This window comes from Anarhichas minor, unplaced genomic scaffold (genome assembly GCF_050575085.1).
Source record: "Anarhichas minor isolate MPS153535 unplaced genomic scaffold, ASM5057508v1 ptg000005l, whole genome shotgun sequence".
Taxonomy (NCBI): Eukaryota; Metazoa; Chordata; class Actinopteri; order Perciformes; family Anarhichadidae; genus Anarhichas; species Anarhichas minor.
In genome coordinates this window covers 1,659,290-1,680,314 of record NW_027466451.1, presented here as the reverse complement: position 1 = coordinate 1,680,314, position 21,025 = coordinate 1,659,290, and the positions used below count along the sequence as shown (strand labels likewise).

The following is a 21,025-nucleotide window of genomic DNA, read 5'->3' as shown; positions in this document are numbered from 1 at the left end:
ATTGGTCTTAATATTCTAATTTTCTGAGATACAGAATTTTGGGTTTTCATTAGCTGTAAGCCATAATCATCAAAATTAAAAGAAATAAAGGCTTGAAATATATCACCCTGTGTGTAATGAATCTATATAATATGAGTTTCACTTTTTTAATTGAATTACTGAAATAAATTAACTTTTCGATGATATTCTAATTCATTGAGATGCACCTGTATATTCAACACATCTTTGTCTCCGAAGTCTGAAATTCTTTACATGGTTCTTTACTCCTACTTTTTGAATTGGAATATAAACAAACTGATTTATGTCATGCTTTATTCCTCCTTGTGGGTAAAATATAAAAACCATGGTTTATTATGTGCAAACAGAACCTTTCTAATGAAAACAGCTTTCTTACCAGCAGCTCTCACCACTGGAGGAAGCACAGGAAGAGAAACCACAACGTGATAGTTGAAACATTTTTATTCCATGAAAATATCAACCATTGGCACTTAATTTACTCTAATAAAATCAACTTTTAAAACCCTTTGCAATCTGGTTAAAAATGGAACAAAACCAGTCCAGGAATGTGGCCCAAACCATGTGGAAATAAACGGTTCTATTACAGCAGACACATTTCCTTCGCCTGGCTGTCGATCACAGATCATTTGCATCAATACATCTGACAAGAGAAGAAGATCTCAGGAGTCGTGAAACTTTCAAAACTAACGGGACTAACTGCCGAGTATGGAAGTCAATCTCTGCCCAAAAAATAAAAGTAGAAATGCAAAAACTTAAATAAAAAAATAATTCATGGCAATTCAAATAAATTATGAGATTACTAGACCAATCAAAGCTTGCCGTCTTTCATGACTCGTATGATGTCATCAAAAGGAGGTTCTAGGAACCACCCTCCAGGAACAAGAATGCAAACAAACAATGGCACTTTTATTGTTCCCCTTCAGAGCAGACATCCTACGTCTGCCGTGTCTATAAACGAGCCGATACGGCATCGTCTGAACCCGGCAGTGTAGTCAAACACAGCAATCCTGCAATCTATCATGTGTTGATTCAACCGTACGCTAATGGTGCAGCTACGTTCTTTAGTGTTACAGTACTCAATGTTCTTCTAGTGTTTGCTCAACTCCTGGTTTCTCCTCCCGAGTTAAGTAGCTTCAAGAACATGTGAGCAGGGACTTTAACCCCATTCGGGAGTCTAACGTAAAGGACTCAGACATTCACTGCTGGGCACCAACAGTGCACATAAAAGCATTCGCTTTTGACCGCCGATACCTTTTTTCTCTCGACACAAGAGTACAACATGGGAAATTCATGTCACAGAAGCAGATAAGGGAAACGCAGGCTTCCTTTATGAGCCAGTATGTGCTGCTGTAACAGAACCAGAGAGTGCATACACACACACACAGACAAAAAGCTAAATTACACATCCATAAAAAAAATAAACACTCTCCAAATTGTACAGCGTAAAAGCAAGGCCATGGGCAAATTTCAAACAAGGCTCGCTTGTTTCTGCATCAGACACACATTTCAGTCAAGTCTTTGTCAGAGCACATTTCACCGAACTCCTCTCAAACCACCGCAAACTCCAAAAAATATGTAAAGTGCGATGCCACACACAGATACCGAGCTTCTCTTAGTTGAAAAGAAAATCAAACTCAAATTTGAAAAACTCCAAATCTGAAGAAGGAAGCGGTTTGGTGTGGTGGGGAATCTTGTGTTGAGCATCCTAAAGAGCCACCGTTAAAATGCATCTAGAAGACAAAAGGAGTCTTTGGGTAACTGTCCACTGTTAAGAAACTATTCCTGTCCCATTGTTGGTCCCGTGGGTGCTGAACGTCTGTAGTCTTGTCCTTACAATCTGAAGTGTGTTGACAACATTAATTTCTGATCACAGCCCTCCCTAGTATTATAGATTTAACTTCCCAGAGCTAAACAAACACTTTATTTGTTGCGCTGTGAGACTGTTTTTTCTGATGTAACAGAACTGATTGTAGCTCGTGACGTACAGGGAAATATTCAAGGGTTAGAGGAATTCTTTGAGGGGATTGGAAAAAAAATTGCCTGTTTTAAGATTACGATGGCGTAAGCAGCGAGATGTGGGACAACAATGTGTCCAGTTGGAATGTGCAGAACAATCTGCAACAGAATAAAAAATAAACTACAAAGGAAGAAACATTCTGGATGGGACAGAAGCAAAATTAATCAAACTCTGCTCCACAGATTCCACCTGTGGCCAGATGTTTAAAGAAATAACATGCATACGTTGTTTCCACGTAATGCCCTTAAGGTGGCTAATTTAAAAAGCACCCGCTCAGCCACCAGACGCTAACGAAAAGCAGTCACTCAGGACTGTGGGAATTGGATGAGTCGATTGTTCAGTGTAGTGCAGAAAAAGAAACCAGCAAAACACATTTGGTCGTGAAGATTAAAAAGCTATAAAAGACCTGGAAATAATTTAAAATATGTACAAATCAGCTCAGTGTGGCAAAATGACACATTAATAAAATCATTCAAAGAGACGAGAAAGGCTCTTGTTTAGTGGTCGGACCTTCCTGGAGGCCCCGTGTTCCAACCTCCGATCTATTCAGAACAAGAAGAAGAGCAGACGAACCGGAGACATTCTCTACGCTGCATGTGCGGGGCAGAATTTAAAAACAATTAAAATGTCCTGTCCCATGAAAACAGATATATAAAAAACCTCTTTACTTGATGCTCGTCGAGAATAAATTAGCTGAGAAAGATTCTCACTAACTGGAATTAACAATAACACACAGGCAGTCAGGTTTCAATTAGTTTGAACAAAAAAAATACGAGGAAGAACAAAAAAGAGCAGCAAGAGAGACCGTGTTAAAGAACAGACAGCCCTGAAGAGAAAACAACACTTTGGAAGTTAGAAAATAGAAGTTAAGGCCTCGAGGGAAAAAGCCAGAATCTTTGCATATAACCATCGGGTTCCTGTCTCAGCAACCTGCCTGCCGTTCTGTCTCACTGCAGTCATTGCATGGAGTCAGACTGTTTGTTTGTTTGTTTGTCTCTCACACACACACACACACACACACACACACACACACACACACACACACACACACACACACACACACACACACACACACACACACACACACACACACACACACACACACACACACACACACACACACACACACACACACACACACACACACACACACACCCTGAGAAAGGTTAGTGTCATCCCGCTGCTAACCTGTAACCGCCGGCAACAGGGGACTACAGCATTCCGCTCTGCCGTCACATCATACAAGTCATGTGACGTGAACGCAGCATTGTGCCGTCCTACGGTGGAAACGTTACACAGATGGCAAGCAAGTCAGGAGTTTGAATAAAATCCACTCTGGTCTCTGGTCCACCGGTAGCAAATGACATCACGTCCCAGGTCTGACTGGTTTACGTGTGTCCCGGGATTGTCCCGGGTGAATCTAGTCTTGCGCCGTGTTAAACTCAGGTCCCGTCCAGAGAAGGTGTGACTGGTGTCAGACTCACCCGGCGGCATTAGGTGCCGGCCAGGCGGGCCTCGGTGCTGCTAGAGGGTGGCGAGGACCCTGAGGAAGGAGATGATGAGGACACAGAATGACTGTCCCACACCGAACACAAGAGCCTCCAAAGAGATCATCCTCTTTCCTGCCGCCTTGTACACACCTGCTATGGCTGCACCTTTAAAAAAACAAAAACATTATTCAACAGATTTGTTGTTTAGTTTGACCTCATTTCTGATAAACTAGCAATTATTTTACGGCAGTAAAATTTCATTGAATTGAGTAATGAATTGATAATTTAAAAAAAATGTTTCCCAGTTACAAAATCACCGTTCACTGATAACATATATCACAATGTAGAGACACCCAAGCCTAGGGATGTAACTTTAGCTTCCAGGGGACGCAACATATTCTTTTACTGATAATGTTACATTGTCAACAACAAATCCGAGTCGAATTCGCCAGGAGGGCTGGTTAACTTCAGCTGTTAGCAGCCGATCAGTCTTGCAGAGCTAACGCTAACCAAGGTTGCATTGAGTTTCATTATGGTGCGTTCAAGCTCTAATCAGTAAAGTAAGTGAGTATTAGCGCGAAGGTAAATTACAACGTTAAAATGATGTGTTCAAATGTAATCTTGTAAAATGCATGAAACATGAATAATATAACAAACATTAACGTTAGCTGTCAGTGCTAATGTTAGCTGCTGAAGTTAAAAACTAACGTAAACCAACAGTCGAGCGTGTGTTAAAGTTACCAGGGTAATGCACAGAGGAAGTGATGTCATTGCAGGGTGTTTTACAAATGAAAGAAATTTGTTGAAGAAGTTCCTCTAACTGACATTCCCTGAAAAGGGAGCAGTGAGTACAGTTTATGTACACTGTTGAACGGAACACGGTGTTTAGTAGTTTGTTTTTTAACGTGGTATCGAATTGGGTATTGAGAATTAAGGAATTTCACGGGTGTCGGTATCGACAGACACATTCTGGTATCGTGACATCCCTAGCCGAGCCAAATCAATACAATCCAATATACGAGCATATTTCACAGGATCAAGTATGGTCTTACTGGTGAGGACCCCCCCAAAAAGTGGTCCCACGATGCCCATGAGGAGGATGGCGATGGGCATGAATCGGGCCATCTTGTGCTGGCGCAGCGTGGCGATGGACAGCAGAGCCGCAGGCAGGTGGAAGATCAGCGAGGAGACCGCTGCCCACAGGAACACTCCATACCACATCTCTGGACAAACACACGGCCATGCAGCCACACATCACTACATGACAATCAAAGTACAAGTTGTGACAATTCAATTAGATCATTCATTAATGTGATCCGTGCTATCTGGCTCCATGCACTTTATCTCCTCTTTGGAGAAGAAACGTTTTCAAATGACAGAAAAAGCTGAATAAACAACTGAGGCGGAGACTCGAGTCCCAAGTTAAGACAGGACTGTCCCAAATTTTGGCCTATAAGTCCTAAAAAGGTCATATGTTTTTTATCACATCAATGGACATTTCAAAATGCACACAACAACATAGTAGCAGTTAGTGAATCAATAATAATCATGAATGCTCTGTGATACCCAGTGAATCCATGGTAATAAATGGACAGCCTTGACTGAGATACTTCAGTACACACCAAAATTTAAGGACAGGTAGTCCAATACCCTGTTAGGTACACCAGTATGGCACATTGTGGTATTTGTTATAAATGTAAATAATTTATTCAAAAGGTCAGATGTTGTTCAGAATGCATTCTTAAAACAGCTAACAGCAAACTATCACTACAATGCAATGCATCCTTTAAGACCCTGTCAATCACAGCACTGCATTAAGCCAGAATCACAGACTACGCTTTATCCAGGCTCATAGTCAAATGGAAGAACAAGTCAGTGCAACATAAACACGGTTTAATTACAGTAAGTGGCACGTCTCTGGCGGAACAACTGCAGAACATGGCTGCTCAACCCTCCACACAGCCACTATATACACTAAACTGTGCAGGCTTTCTGTGATACACACCGTATCGTATAACTCAAGCACCTGTAAAGTTAGTCTCTTCCACTAATAGCGCTATTACGCATTTGTAAACTATACAAAAGAGAGGCTTCGACAGAGGGTTAGCGATGACATTTTGAATTAATTTCCCGGAATACATAAACAGTTACGATATACTTTCTTACTTCAAATCCCTACAGGTAACAGGACAATAACGTTAACCTGCACGCCTACAATAGCTAGAAACAATGCAATGCAGTGGCACAATCAGTAATATCCGAGTCCGACTATAAAAACAATGGTTGGGATGAAGCAGGAAGTTAGCTAGCTTCACTGCTACACAGTACCTTGACAATGCTAACGCGTACAAACAAACATGTAGGGATATATTTTAAGGGACATTAAGCACATTCAAACGTTCCCCATGTTCGTTAAAATTTAAATACTAGACGCGACTTCGTGTGGTATCCATCCTCAGAACACGTTACAGCATTTCAGCACGGATACACAGCCTGTATAACGTTAGCTAGCAAGCTACCAAACATTAGCCCACCTGAGAAGTCGTCGAGAGATGTATCGTTTCCTCGGTGCGTGCCATTTTTTCTCGGCACTAAATTCAAACCGAGTATTTGCTGGACAAAGCCTATCTCGCTGTACCTATCCTGCATGTCTCAAACCGATACACTACGGTGCATGGACGAAAGACGGCCAACACACTTCTAAAACCATGAGAGTCGGCGAGGGACTTGCCAGGACCCGACGCAAGAAGACTAGCTAGCATCAGGCTAGTTGGGGCTAGCTGTCAACACAACTTGTTTTGACGTCACGCAACTGCTATTTAGTTAATACGCCCCAGAGCTGGGTCTGTCAGGTAGCAGAGTAACCATAGCAGTGGTCATACAACTGCAAACTTAACGCTGTTGGCTATGGAGAGTAAATATTAATGGTAGTGGTTGGTTAGAATGTTCCCCTCAATGAGGACAATTGGGGGATCTGCTGCATTTGTATGTTGCTAGGAAGTAGGCTGCCTGAGAAGCTAAACCTTGGAAACATTTGGCCCATAGACGTAGAGACAGACGCACTTGAGATGGTGCTTCCAAGTGGGGCAAATGAGAGCAAGAGAGCTCATTATTAAGCCAAATGCATATCTAACAAGTGAGTTATTCCTGTTTCACTCGCTCATAACCATAATTAAGTTATGGAGAAAGACTTCTATGTAAAATTCACATTCTAACATCGTTTGTATTTATCTAATCTCTTTGAGATTATGTGCTACACTGCATTGCTGGTTTAAATGGAAAGTCAAGTCGTAGGAATAGTTGGAAAACTGGAAATATGTTTATATGTATGGATGTCATCAAAAAAATTGATTAATACTCAAAAGTTGAATAATACCCATTGTTTCAAGAACATAGTAAGGTTTGAATGGAGGTTCTAGCTGAAAGTGTGAATGAGAAAATATAATAATAATGAGAAAATAAACCCCCTGTTTAAGTGGGCGTGTCAAATGGCACTAATTAGCTTATCTCAATCAGCTGTGTGTATCTAACTGTGTCCAAGGTTGCCATGGTGAGCTGCTAAAAAACTCTTGACTCAGACAGTTCATTTCATAGAAATTAAGCTGACGTGCACCTCTCATACTCCAGCCTTGTAACTCCCATTGTTTCATTTTTACGCCGTGAGTGAGAGGACACCTCGCTGACCAGTGTGTGGAATTTGTGTGTGTGTTTGTGGTGTCAAAGATATGAGAATGGAGTCGGTTAGAGTAGTGGCACTGTCTGCAGGGACGTGCATGGACATTTTGAGGGGCTGTTGCTCATACCTGAAATAAGCACATCCAGCAACAGTTACGAAGAAAAGGTGTTTTAGTCACTGTTTGAATTATTAAGGCAGAGAAAAGTGTTAAAAGTATTGGAGGAAATTTAGGGCTTAGCATGAACCTTAGTAAGGGGGTCCAGGGGGGATCCTCGCGGGGCGCAGAATAGCGGCTGGAAGGTCGGCGATGAACTCAGCTGTGTTATCACCAGGCGGCAACCTCCGGTTCTACCGAGTGAAGCCAATGCTTAAGTGTCTTAAAAGTTGCATTCTCTCTAACGTCTATCAGGAGGCGACTCCTCTGGTTGCAAAAAGAAGTCTGATTGTATAGAAGTCTGAGAAAATGACTTGCACTTACTGTCGTGTATTATATACAGTCAGCGTATGTGGGCAGAGAAATGGAACAAGTTGTTAATAACATTGCAACATAACCTTGGACCTGTCAGCCATCTTGACTTCTAACTTCCTAGTTGAAGCTGGGCCTCTTTATAGCTGATACATGAGGGAATTGGAAACCCACCTGCTAAGTGCTACATGGTGTCCCAGTATCATATTATAAAAAGTAATGTTTTTCACGTGGCAGGGGCACAAAGTGGCTTACAGCTACGTTACACAGAATTGAGCTTAAAATATAGGATGCCTACTAAGCTATTCAATCTTAATGTTAACATCATAAATACATGCTTATTACAGAGAATACAATGCAACACAGCTCTAGGCAAAAATAAAGATGAAACAGAAATAAAGGGTAAAGTTCACCAAGCATTCTTTATTGACTCGATTCATAAGAAGGCCTCAGAGGAGTTACAGGAAAGCTATCAACCACATCTGGCTTCAAATTAAATACATGAAAAGTTCTCATTGCATCGCCCGTTTTCACTAATCTGACTTCTCACCTCCAAACGCACAGAGAAAATCATGTCACGCTGGTGAAACTACACATCAAAAACAGCATTTCCACGTCCTTCCACGACATATCAAGTCATCTCACACTCATCAGAATTTGAAATTAAGACAAAATAAAAGATTCATTCGACACATGCTCCCCGGCAGAAGAACAGTCTGCAGTGAAAAGGTTATTTCAGTTACACAATAAATATCATCCGAGTATCAGTGTTGTCCACCTCTTAACAGTTTGATGTCAGACTGAATGCACTACGCTGGCTGTCTGTGGGGAGACCTCAGAGGAAATGTTACAGCCTCACATCTTATCTCTTTTAAAGGAGTTACACGATTCACCTTCCCTCAACCGGCCTCAGCCGGTTCTGCATTATAGTTTATTGGTTTCCTACATTTCCAAGGTTACCCCAGAAAATTACATTAAAATGTGCCTCAAGTTTTTTTGAATCTTAAATAAATAGAAAGCCGTTTTGGGTATGAAAAGGAAAAATTATAACATCTCAAAATTGGAAAACTCTTAACTGCACAGATCACAATTTCTTACGTATGCAGATAGAGGTGATGTTAGATGTGTAGTCGGCATTTCTGCGCCGCTCAGGCAGGAAGGACGTGGACAGGCGAGTCTTCACGAGTAGAACTTACTGTTGTTTATCTTCTTATCTTTGGTCCTGGGGTGCAAAGAAAATACAGCGAAAAAATTTAGAAGGGACTTCATTTAAACCACCTGGCTTCCCCTCTACACGCCATGGAGGTTTGAGGCTAACCTGTGGTTCTCCCCGGTGCTGCCCTCTCTGGTGAGCGGGTTGTGTTGGTGCGGGACGGCGGAGTGCTGGATGTTGGTGTGCGTGTCGTACAGGAAAGGCTCACCGCCGACCTCCGCCTGCTTTTTCTTCAGCTGGCTGGAGGACGAGTACAGCTCCTCCTCTGCTTTCTGAAAGGACAAGTCGTGTGATCACGTTCACCGAAATCGAACTGCAGGTGTAAATCGATACTGATGTGCTGTGTGTGTGTGTGTGTGTGTGTGTGTGTGTTTGCTCACCCCTGCTTGTTGAACATTGATGTAGACCAGCAGAGAGGCCAACTCTAAGTCTTCACTGTAGCCGTTCTTCAGAGGTACAGAGCGGTAACCTGAGGAAAAAACATCAACCAATCATATCAAACTACTGAAACGATCATTGTTGTGGCCCATTTACTACAAACCTCATGTTATTTACATTACTGCTGTAGAGCTGATTCACCTGCTCGGAGGCCGAGGACCGACAGACTGTCTTCACTGTTATTTGCAAGTGATCAGATTTGTGTGTCCAGACATCACCGACCTATCTGCATGGGTGGCTGTGGTAACGAGGTAGGCATGAGTAACTAGCAGCTACGCTGGTGACTCAACCTTTCACCGAGGAAACAATTGTGCTGTCAAGTCGCTGTGTAGAATCAGGAGGCAGGTATACTTTGCAAATGGTAGAGTATCAATAAGTTTACCTTTGTTACGGTGGCGGTATTTTCACGAGGTTATGCAAGGTAATTGATGATTCTAAATTGCCCGTAGGTGTGAATGTGAGCGGGAATTGTTGTCCGTGTCTTTGCGTCTCCCTGCGATAGTCTAGCTGAGGCCTTGACCCATTTTTAAAAAATTGTTTTATTTGGCAGGGACGATACACACTATTAAAACATAATTGTAAATGCGCCAGAATTAGCCAAGAGGCTATTTTTCATATGTAGTCCACATTTTACTCTGTGGCCTCGTTTTTCACTCTGCACCTCTATGGAAACAGCACAAGCATGGCTAGAAGTAGAAAGAACTCAAACATGTCTTTTGTACAACATATATATATATTTATTTATTCCAACAATATTGGAAAAAAATGAGGCTCCACAGGCTATACTTATTGAAAAATTTAAATTTTTACAGTTTTCGTCAGCTGTGTTGAGAAGCGCAGAATTCAATGTTTTTAAACAGAATCTGCTTTCATGCAAATGTTTTTTTTGGGGTTTTTTTGTGCAATTTTAAACAAGACATGTAGAATAAAGCGAATTTGATGAAATAGCACAACATTAAGCTTTAATTTGGTTGCTTTTCATGACGGAATATTTCGTCAAAATTGATGTGTTCAAGGACCATTACGATAATGTCTGTTTTTTGTAATTTGTTTTTTTTACAGGTTGATGTTCACACTGTAGTTAAACCAGAAGAAGATATTCAAATTAAATTCAAAACATTATTGAATTCTTTAGATAATGGCTGCAGGTGATACTATTTGTACATGACATGCAGTTTTTCACATTTCTTGAAGTTAAAGTTAGTTAATTAAAGTGGTGATTTTCAACCACTGTGCCACGGAAATGTCCAATTTCACTTAATCGGTCCAAAATAATATTAATTAGTTGCTGCAAAAAATTGCCATTGTTGAGCGTCTGAGCCTGCAATATAGTGGCTGACTAAGTAATTAAATACTCTTCCATGCCAGTGGATGGCAGTAGGTACCTTGTTAATTTAATGATGATTAATGATTAAATGATACGCGGGAGAGGTTGCGGTGACAAAACGAACAGCCATGGAGAAAAAAAGAAATAAATGCAGACTCTGAACTGGGCCCTGGACAACAAAAATAAAAACAGAGAGAGACTGAGAGCTGTTGAGGAAGAGCTTCGTGTGAGCCTGGATGTCAGCTTTGTGTTCATCTAAACAGGCCCAGGTTTCACACTGAGTAAGGACCAACGCATTGAGAGACTTGTCATTAAATTGTCAGCATATATGCTGTATTATGCTACAATGTGTCATTTTGTAACTTTTTTGGTTGTTGGTGTGCCGCGGGATCTTTTTAATGTAAAAAATGGACCAAGGCTCAGAGTTAAAGTATTCACACCCTGTGTCAAATGAATGTAAGAATATTTGACATACATGACTTGTCTTCACTGATCTCTCATACCGCACATTAAATAAAGGTGTAACATATAAAATATAGTATTGCTTGATAACGAGTATTTCGTGAGCTTGATGCTCCCACCAGCTCTGGCCCTCTGTGCTGTGTGCTCCCACCTGAGCGGATGCCTTTAACAGGAAACGTGGCCTGAGCCAGGAAGTTGGGGTCGGAGAACATGTCCTCTTCATTGACCACAAAGCGCAGGAAGGTGAGCTCGGGCTCGAGCACGGTGAAGACCGCCGAGTCTGCCGGGGATTTCCACACCGGGTTCAGACCGTTGTCACCTGCAGCCGACAGGACGACAGCACCGTTCACACGAGCACAAACAGCTTCTCACTTTAGTCTCATTTCTTTCCTCTCCCCCCTTTCCCCGTCCCACGGGGTTTAACTGTCAACCCTCCCGCCCTCTCCTTACGATAGACGATGGTCTTGAACTTGTCTTCCGTGTGCCCACACAGCTCGATCTCCACAAATGGACTGGCGATGCTGCGGCCGGGCTTTGGGAGGTGTCTGGCAGCGATCACCTGCAGACACACACAGCTGCTGTTAAGAAGTTCTCCCCAGCAGCTCGTTCAACATTTACTTACTTTATTACGAAGTAAAGATCAGCCAGTCAGCATCATCCACTTGGATATATCCTCAAGCAACCTCATGATGATGATGATGATGGTGTATGTGTTAGCCAGTTATTACTGTGTGTGTTTGTGGACAGACGTACCCTAACCACGATGTCGTACTTGACCTTCTTCCTCTCCTGCTGAGGCTCGTAGCTATCGTCGCGCATGAGCTCCGGCTGCAGCACGTAGCCCGTACGTCCATTCAGAGTGAAGAGGGCGCTGTTCAACTGGGTGTATTTATCTGGGTGAAACACATACATAATATATAAACCTCTGTTCTACATATCGCCGCTGTCGGGCAGGAAACATCGTATGTCCAAAACTGTTCCTTTTCAGGAAATGAAAAAAAAATCCTGTGTTTTTAAAATAACTACACACTGCGTCTTCAAAGTAGGTATTGTGTCTTATAATATTTGATTAAAATCCAGCTCAAACGGAGTGACAAGGCTTTTTTCACCAGTGGATGTTGAGATACTCGTTTTGCCAGTCATTGATTAGAATGGCCGCTGAGGTTGCGTCACTAGCTAGCTACGCAAGTCACCTCAGCAAACACTGACATCTATAGTCACAATGTTAACAGCAGAGCTAGTTTCATAAACAGTGTAGTTCGTAAAGTGTGTAGTTTTAACTGAGCGGCGAGGTCTGAGGGTGAGGGGTTCTTCATTCACGGAGGAGGCGGGGATTTGCACTTGTTATTGTAGTTTCATTGTCTGTATTCATCGCTCTGTACGACCATAGTGACCGTTTACTCACAGCGCTGGCAGAGACCAGCAAAAAAATCAGTCCGCCACTCCCCCCACAAGATGAAAAGGTTATGGAGCGTCTGTTGCGTTAGCTCCGCCTACCCTCTCTAACGGACACTGCTGGGTAATGAAAAAAATCGTGTCACTAATGTTGCCGCAGACACCCAGTTCATAATACCGCAAACTATTCAATCACCATTGTGTTACCTCATGTGGCAACAGATTTGTTTGTGTCCAAGACGCCAAATGGGAAGTCTTATAGACCGTGCATACAAAATCAAAATATGACTGCTGCATTTCATTTAGCTGTCAGTTCCAGGGCCCTGGTCTTTTGTCGGCTCACTGACATTGCTTAACTGTGAAAAATGTCTGTTGGCAATACTTTTAAGGAAACCTTAAATGCTGTATGCCTCTGCACTCCACTTGTGTCCTGGATTACCTCCAGGCCACAGTTAGTAAGACTGAGGATCTGTGTCTTCGTCTAAAGACTCATACCCCTGAGTTGTTCCACCGAGCGGCAGAGGAGATCAGCCCAGATAAACTACCGTACCTGCAGTCTGGAAGTTGAGAGCCACCATGTGACTCCCAATGGCCCACAGCGGGTAAGGGTCGTAGTTGGAGGACTCCACGCGCTGGCCTTTTGGGTAGATGCGACTCAGGGACTTGCGATTGTACTGCAGGAAGTCCTTGGTGCGGCTCTTTCCTGGCATCTTGTTCTCCACAAAGGAGCGGATCTCCTTGTAGCTGTAAGAGTCTGTGGGGACAAAGAAAGGAGCAGTCATTTGAGAGGTACATGTTGAGCTGATAATGGTCCAGACCAATGAACTGGACTGAAACTGTTAATAATGAAACCTGTGATTATATAGAGTATATTTAGCTGTGTTATTATCCGGTTGTTGGTTACTGATAGTTAGCTTGAAATATTGCTAGCTGGTGATGTAAGTGACATGTTTGTTGCTTGTTGGTAGCTAAGGAAGAGTGCATGGTTTGTTGATTGGTGGTGAAGCATGCTGCCAGTGACGACACCGTACCAAATAGCAGAACACGCTTCTAGCTGGTTGTTGTAAGCTAGCATGCTGTTATAGACAGAAGTGAACACTGCTTGCTTTAGACGGCTGTGTTGAGTGCGTGGGTGCAGATAAAGAGGTGGTTCTGGGACACATTGTTAAAGTTATTGAGAGGGTGCCCGCCTCATGACCCTGTAGACTTGCCAGCGCTCTTATTGCCAATCCCCATTGAGAACGTTTCATACGAACGTTTAATGCCGCCCATCATTTTCACGTCTCACGGAACGCTCCATTCTCCATACTCCTTCATTTCATTGAATGTATCAATCCACACTGACTCCGGAAAACGCGCAATCGGACGGAGACGGGAGGTTTTTTTTACGCTTCAAGTCTATTGTTGCTTAATGAAGAGCAATCTACATAGACAGCTGTTTAAATCATGCAAATGTTCCGCAGTATATGTGTTTTGAGTAGTTGTGCAACAGATCATAAGACTGATGGTTCGGATCATGGATCGGATCAGCACAAAAGAAAAAAGGGAGCAATATTACTTTTGGAGATCTCTAATCATGTTTTTTGCCGCCAATACTTATTGCCAATCATTGATGATCCATATTGGCAGATACAGATCCCTTTTCTGTTTTGTTTGGTTATAGCAGCAAACATCTTTTCAACCCCTCTAAAGTCAATGTTAACCATCAAAAATTTCAAATGTTATCCTTACTTTGTTTTAGTCATCTATAATGTTTTTTTAATCTTCATAAAAACACACAATTCAAATGATATGGAAATAAAAAAGATAGTATTTTGTCATTAGCTTTACTGATGTATTATAAGCTACTTTGAGCTAGTGTAAACAGCTCATAATTCATCTCTAATATCTATTTCTATTGTTGTGTTGGTTTCTCACCAACACTAAATTTTACGAGATTACACATCATGATAACGTTATTCACCTTGCACTGAACAGAGCCTGAACGCATCATAATGTAAGTGAACAGAACCTTCGTTCATTAGCCGTTAGCGGTGCTGCTAATGTTACTTGCCCTTCTCCTGTCAATTTCAACTTGGATTGGTTGTTTACAATGTAACATTATCAGCGAACAGAAAGCATAAATGCCGAGTTCCGGATCGCATATTTTACTGAACATTGGCGGATAACGATCATCAGTAAAACTTTTTCACGCTATGATGGTTTAACGTTAAACTGTGTAATTAATCCGCGGTTCATGTGAAGGCCGAACGGCGAGGGGGGATCCGTACGGATCACGGATCGACAGTGGTCCGCTTACACCTCTAGTTTTTTTTTTAATCCCGGGGGGGGGGACCCACCTACAGAGGTCCGGGCTGTGCCCCCCCAATGGCCTCAAATCCTAGAAACAGCCCTGGGCACAGCCATTGCATGGCAAGATAGATGATTCATAGTGATAAAAACATTTAGAATGCTCCCTTATCCCAGTATCTAAAAACCAAACTAGAACAACAGAGTCACTTGATGAGGACCGTTGCGGTGTGGATGTAGGTTATGTGCAACTCAGTGTATTTCTAAATTTAGATCGGTGACACACAGGAAGCTGTCTAGTCCTCAGATCTTTCTCTTTGGTCACATCCTGTTTGCTGAAGCACTTTGAGTTGTGGTAGAAGAACAGTGAAGGTAGATACTCACTGAACAGGCTGAGCTGCACTATTTACTCACTGGTCAACTGTAGGCTCATGACCTGTAGCCTGTATTACAACTTGTGATTAGTGTAACATTAATTTCTTTATACTACAGAGACATAATAATATTGGATTATTGTGAATCATTTTGGGGAAATCGGCTTTCTGACAACAGTAGATGAGAAGATTAACGCCACTATCATATCTGTACAGTGAATATGAAGCTACTGCCGGCAGAGGGTTAGCTTGGTTTAGCAGAAAGACTGGGAGCAGGGGGGAAACAGCTAGCCTGGCAAGCTTGCCTCTGTCAATAAGGAAACTACAAACCTTTTTACAGTCACTTTACAAGTTTATCTCTGAAGGTTTTATAGTGGAAAATATCAAGATTATCTACCAGCATTATTTGTGGCTGCTGGCAGACTAGCTAGGGGTCAGATAAATGGAACTGACCCCCAAAAAGGGGTTTTGAGTACCTCGACAGTTGTTAATATTTCTGTGGAGAGATTTTGTCAAAGCGACAAAGCGTCATTCAATTTGACAGTGTAGCTGAGATCAAAATCAAGGTTGAGTTCGAAGATGGGTGTCATCCGAGCAAGGGCGGCGGTAATAGTGGAGGTAGGGAGTAGGGCTTAACGAATAAACTGTTTTTGAATATATATTTCAATAGTAAAAAAAAAAATATTTGTTGTCTGGGGGGGGGAGCAGCACTACTGGGTTCGTCAGCCTCACACGCACTGAATGCACCGAGTCACACAACCTCTCTTTCTTTAATTGAAAATAAAAGATGGGTGAGTAGTACTTCCTTTCTTCCGATGTTTTTACTTCACAAACAGAAAACGCACGTTTTATATTGTGATATTTAATAGAATTAACAAAACTTTAAGCTCCCCATCCAGCCAGCTACAACCTAAAATTCGTTTTTTGTTGTGAAATGTGGAGGTATAGTACAGGTAACTCCTCGTTTCAACGTAACGAATCAGCCATTCCTCGTTCATTGTGGGCTTTCAAAGTGAGCGTCAGGAATAAATAGAAACAAAAGATCATCTCAATTTACGGGCAATTTGACAGCCCTAGCAGGAAGTGAGGAATGGTACATTAGAACCTAACTATAAGGTATGTTTTTTGTCTCAAACTAATGTATGTGGAACACAATAGTGACTTAAATTTTAAGAGTTACCATAAAGATTTACACTTTTTCAGGGGTAGTTTCTTGCTCAATTGCTAGATATTCAGACATAATTTGTGCTCCGGTAATTCTAATGTAACCAACTCTGATGTGTATGTATATGAACAGTATTCATACAATTCTTTCATAACTTAAAATGATGAAGTTTCATAGAGGTAACAAAGATAAGAACAAGTTTGGTATGGCTTTATAATCTAAAACTTATCTAAAACATATTGACTTAATCACACTGAAAGAATAAACACATTTAAAGTGTAGACCACACTTTGAAGCTGTGGTAAAGGTTTCTCGTCACATCATCATGTTGCACGCGTTCACAGGCCTTTGTGTTCATTATGTGCGTCTGCATGTGTTTACCAAAGCGGTCCTTCTCCTTGCTGCGCGGCTGACAGTAGACCACCATGTCCGACATCTCCATGGCAACCTCTGCCTTCTTCTCCACTTCCTCCTGCTGTCTGATCTGAGATTGGACAGAAAAAAAACAGCCACTTCCTGTTTGCACGGTGATGCTGACAGACCGCCGGTATCGCACTCCCATTGTGGTTTTACAGTATGTTTCAATCATATACTGTCCTTAGATTTAGTCTGAACTAGTGTCACACAAACTGACAATATGAAAAAACACAATGTGAGCTGATAGTATAGTTTCTCATAACAAATATCAGAGCACAGTATCCCACAAGAGTCATAAAAAATGTCATAAAAAATATACGAATGTAAACAGAAATAGAAAGCTTTTATAAATAGCAGACTTTAATAATAATTGTGTAACAACCTAGTTTAGAGGGCCCCTCTATATGCATTATCGTATACCACGAGATGCTAACCTCTTGTTCCCTGTTATACTGCTTGCTCATCGCTCTCTGGGTAATGTCCCAGCCCACTTGGTACCATTCGAACAGCTCCTCCAGAGAGCCCGCTGCCAGGTCGAACTGCAGATTGTCCTGCTCCACGTCCTGCAGGGTCAACACATTGGGCTTCCCGTTCTTACCATTCTTCACTGGAAACAAAAAGCACAGTGGGGGGGAGGGCAAAGAGGGACACATTACTCCCATATTTTCATAGACAATTACAAATGACATTCGCATCCCATTGTAAATAATTTACAGGAAGCCACATTTGTAATTACAGCACATGTATCGCTCCAAATGCAAAGACCTAATTTCACAATGTGAGAGTAGGCTAAATGGCCTGCAAAAGGACAATTCACACTCACTGGCCCCTTCTCACTAACTTGTCGGTGTCAAAAAAAAAGTACAATTTGGGGACCAATGCTCAACGTCTAGTTGACATATAACATCTGTATACTATGCACAGCATCTAATAAAGGTAGATAGATAAAATGATAAAATGATGAATGAAAAAATCTTACCCCTTGTGTCACAGCTGTGCCACTACTATCCTGTCACTCTATCTCTCACTCACCTAATCAGCTCATTCAGTGCACCTGCTAGTCACACCCACTTCATCAGCTCACCACTCTCACCTGCTCACTCTGCTGCACCTACTATTTAGATCCCAGTCTCACACACACTCACTACCAGATCGTTCTCCGCTTCCATGCAAGACCTTCCAGCAAATACCCTTGGACTGATTCCCCGTTGCTGACCCTGCCTGTTTTGGACTACCCCGCCTCGCCTCTGCCCCGGTAACTCACTCAGCCTTCTGTGCTCGACCACGAGATCCTGCCGCTGTTTCCCTGTGATTTTCTACGTGTTGTGTCCAGAGGAAAATAAAGCGTTGATTCAAACTATCCCTGGTGTTTGTCGTACTGCTCCTGGGTCCTTACTATACCCGTTACCCCTTGAGGTTTGTGACCACTTAGGGGAGCAATGCTTTGATGACCAGGTTGCAGGTGAATGCCCAACAATACACACAATAAGGGAAAATGTTTTTGTGCTATTACAATGATTGTGTTAGTCTTGTTCAGAATAAGGGTGAATTGGTATTGAACAATTTCGTACGGGACGCCCGGTTCGGTATGCACCATCCTTTCGGTACGCCCTGTGACCCCAAACGGCTGTTTACATCTACTTCTCACGCACATGGAACAGAAATACTGGAGCGCAAGTTTTACCGGGAAAGATTTTGGCAGCGCACCAGTTGCTGTCAGCTGCAGCAGCGCTGCAGCATGTTGGTTGGTTTGACTCGGTAAGCTGGAGTAATCAAAGTCAATGGACCACGATTTGTGTCAAACTGTATGCTGATAGATAAACTGAAGTCGGGTATATCTGTGGATGCACTTCAAACATTTCATTTTACGAGGGCATCACCAGAATGTGTCGATAAGCTGAATGAAAAAACGTACTGGACGGCGAGTCCTTCCCTCCACAGAGTTCAGGCACACTCGATCGTAGACAACACAGATTGTAAGTGCTTGAGCCCCGCTAAACAGGGCGTTCACATGTACATTTAGTCAGTCTGTTGTGCTGCTCTGTACAATGAACCACAGCCCAGTCCAGTCCAAAAAAGTTTTTTTTGCAGTTTCTGTGTTTTCCCAGGTGGCAACCTTCGGTTCTTCGAGGGAAGCCGATGCGGTGTCTTATAACTTGCATTCTCCCTACTGACCAGCAGGGGTCCCATCTACATTGGTTTAAAAAAAGTCCAGTTGTATGGAAGTCTATTAAAACTCTACTTCTACCTCAGTAAACGTGAGTTTATGGTCTCAATCTCTAGCTTCAAGTCTTCTTCAATACAGCATGATGTACATTTATTAAATGATGGTCCATTTAGAGTCAAATAGACCATAAAGCAGGGTATGCTTTAGGGCGGGCTTACTGTGATTGACAGATTGCTGCCGCTACCAGAATCTTATACGCCGTCTCTGTCACTCCTTCGCATTCCAAATATGGTCACTTCCCTTCTTCAGATGCAAAAAAGCCAAGATGGTGGCGGCCTTATTCCAAGATGGCAACGTGAGATTGCCAGACTCAAGGGTTCAAAATATCAGTCCACAAACCAGTACGTCCTCTTCTTATATACAGTCCATGTGTTTTTCCTTATTGTACCAAAAACGTACCGAACCATGACCCAAAAACCGAGACACGTATCGAAACGCATTGTACTGTTACACCTCTAAGGAAATTAAGCAAAGTGCCAGCAAAAAGCAGGGAGGAAGAACACGGCTTTAGACTTGTTTGCTGTTGGAGTTGTTTTTTTTAGTTTTCAGGCTTTATTAATTGGTTGTTTAATTACAAGGAAAAGTGACAGTGTAGTGAGGATAGTGACAACTAGCATGCATCATATACTTAAAGAACTCACAGTTTTGGATGTTGCACTTGGAGATGTCCACCACGCCCTGACATAGTTCACCTAGTGGGTTGTCTTCCATGTCCTGTTTTAATACATGTGGCAAACACATTCGATTATTTATCAGTCGATCGCTGTGCTGATTGACCTCCATTTAAACTGTGACCTGAACTCTAATGTTCACCTGTCCTTTGATGTCAGGTTTGGTGTTGTTGGACACTTCCTCGACATAGTTCGCTGGGAAGAACAGCTGCAACTTTCCACCGTAGTCGCCTTTCCACCTGTAGAGCGGAGGACAACGTGAGGACCTGTTTTGTTCTTTGTGTGTGTTTGCACTTGGCCATGCTAGCCAAGTATATGCAGATGACGATGCATTATGCAGGGGATTAAAGTGACTAGCTCCTAAGGTATGGCAAAGACTCATAACTGAAATGTGCATGTGTGTGTGGACTCACCATCCATTGCTCTCCTTTGATACATTGTGTATCAAAGCTCCTTTGCTAAAGCTGTGCTCATCCGGATTTTTGGCCTGGTAGCTGTAGACAGCCCTCACTGTACTTTGAGGCTGAAGGAGACAAACGCACACTATCATGACTTCATTCCAGGATACCAGACAGCTAAAGCGGACAGTGTAGTGGTGTGTGTGTGTGTTACACACCAGTGAGGGCTCGATCTCGTTGGGTTCCACGTACGTCTTCACCTCATACAGAGAGGCACAGTCTTTCTCCTGTGTTGGCACAATACACTTTTAGGGACCAGTCGGTGCAGATGACATGTTACTGGGTTTAGAAACATATATATATTCAACTGATATTAGGCTTCAATGCCCAGTAGCAGAGCTAAAACAATGGGTGACTAGGATGCATCAGTGATGGAGATAAAACGTGTAAATACAACAGCTTTGAAGACATTGGAAGGCCTATGTTTTTTTAAATTCAAATATATCATTTTTTAAGCCATGTCAGCAGTGGGGTCATAGGTATGACAATGTCAGTCGGTGCAATTAAAATATCTCAGCAACTATTGGATAGTTCGCCATAACAATTTTGTACAGATGATCATGGTGCCCAGAGGATGAATCCTAGTGACTTTGGTGATCTCCTGACTTTTCGTATAGCAGCAGGTCAAAGTTATTAATTATCCTGGTAAATATCTTAACATATACTAACATAATGGGCCCAAACATTTGCAGACATTCATGGTTCCCAGTTTATGAACCCTAATGACTTTGGTGATGAACTTCATTCGTGGTGGAAAGTGACAAAGTACCTTTACTCAAGTACTGTACATAAGTTCAATTTTGAGGTACTTGCACTTCAATTCTTTTCTTTACTTCATACTTCTTCTCCACTACATCTCAAAGACAAATATGGCACTTTTCACTTCACCACATTACTAGTTGCATTGCAGCTTCAGATTAAT

The 21,025-nt window shown here is 42.2% G+C and overlaps 2 protein-coding genes across 4 annotated transcripts in view; both read right to left on the bottom strand.

Annotated features, from left to right (window-relative positions):
- Window positions 1-444: 444 nt before the first annotated feature.
- On the bottom strand, window positions 445-6,306 carry tmem170a (transmembrane protein 170A). Its single transcript, XM_076075926.1, has 3 exons — window positions 6,060-6,306; window positions 4,578-4,748; window positions 445-3,690 (listed from the first exon to the last, which is right to left on the bottom strand). Exons 1-3 carry the CDS (start codon window positions 6,172-6,174, stop codon window positions 3,560-3,562), a joined length of 417 nt encoding a protein of 138 aa, XP_075932041.1. The 5' UTR covers window positions 6,175-6,306; the 3' UTR covers window positions 445-3,559.
- Window positions 6,307-8,070: 1,764 nt separating this feature from the next.
- The window catches only part of plcg2 (phospholipase C, gamma 2), a 45,502-nt gene continuing 32,547 nt past the window's right edge, over window positions 8,071-21,025 (bottom strand). For all 3 annotated transcript variants that reach the window (XM_076075905.1, XM_076075896.1, XM_076075911.1), the window contains 13 exons: window positions 20,262-20,330; window positions 20,059-20,168; window positions 19,788-19,884; window positions 19,616-19,688; window positions 17,182-17,354; window positions 16,712-16,814; window positions 13,053-13,256; window positions 11,861-12,000; window positions 11,558-11,666; window positions 11,259-11,426; window positions 9,261-9,349; window positions 8,986-9,152; window positions 8,071-8,889 (listed from right to left, as the gene is read on the bottom strand). In XM_076075905.1, the coding sequence (XP_075932020.1) occupies window positions 8,847-8,889; window positions 8,986-9,152; window positions 9,261-9,349; window positions 11,259-11,426; window positions 11,558-11,666; window positions 11,861-12,000; window positions 13,053-13,256; window positions 16,712-16,814; window positions 17,182-17,354; window positions 19,616-19,688; window positions 19,788-19,884; window positions 20,059-20,168; window positions 20,262-20,330 (1,545 nt within the window). In that variant the 3' untranslated portion in view covers window positions 8,071-8,846. The remainder of the gene's footprint in view (window positions 8,890-8,985; window positions 9,153-9,260; window positions 9,350-11,258; window positions 11,427-11,557; window positions 11,667-11,860; window positions 12,001-13,052; window positions 13,257-16,711; window positions 16,815-17,181; window positions 17,355-19,615; window positions 19,689-19,787; window positions 19,885-20,058; window positions 20,169-20,261; window positions 20,331-21,025) is intronic.

Coding starts and splice junctions, on each gene's coding strand:
- tmem170a (XM_076075926.1), bottom strand. CDS start 6,174: ATGCAGGATAGGTACAGCGAGATAGGCTTTGTCCAGCAAATACTCGGT. Junction 4,749..6,059: donor ATCTCTCGACGACTTCTCAG/GTGGGCTAATGT, acceptor GTGTTTGTCCAG/AGATGTGGTATGGAGTGTTC. Junction 3,691..4,577: donor TTTTGGGGGGGTCCTCACCA/GTAAGACCATAC, acceptor GTTTTTTTAAAG/GTGCAGCCATAGCAGGTGTG.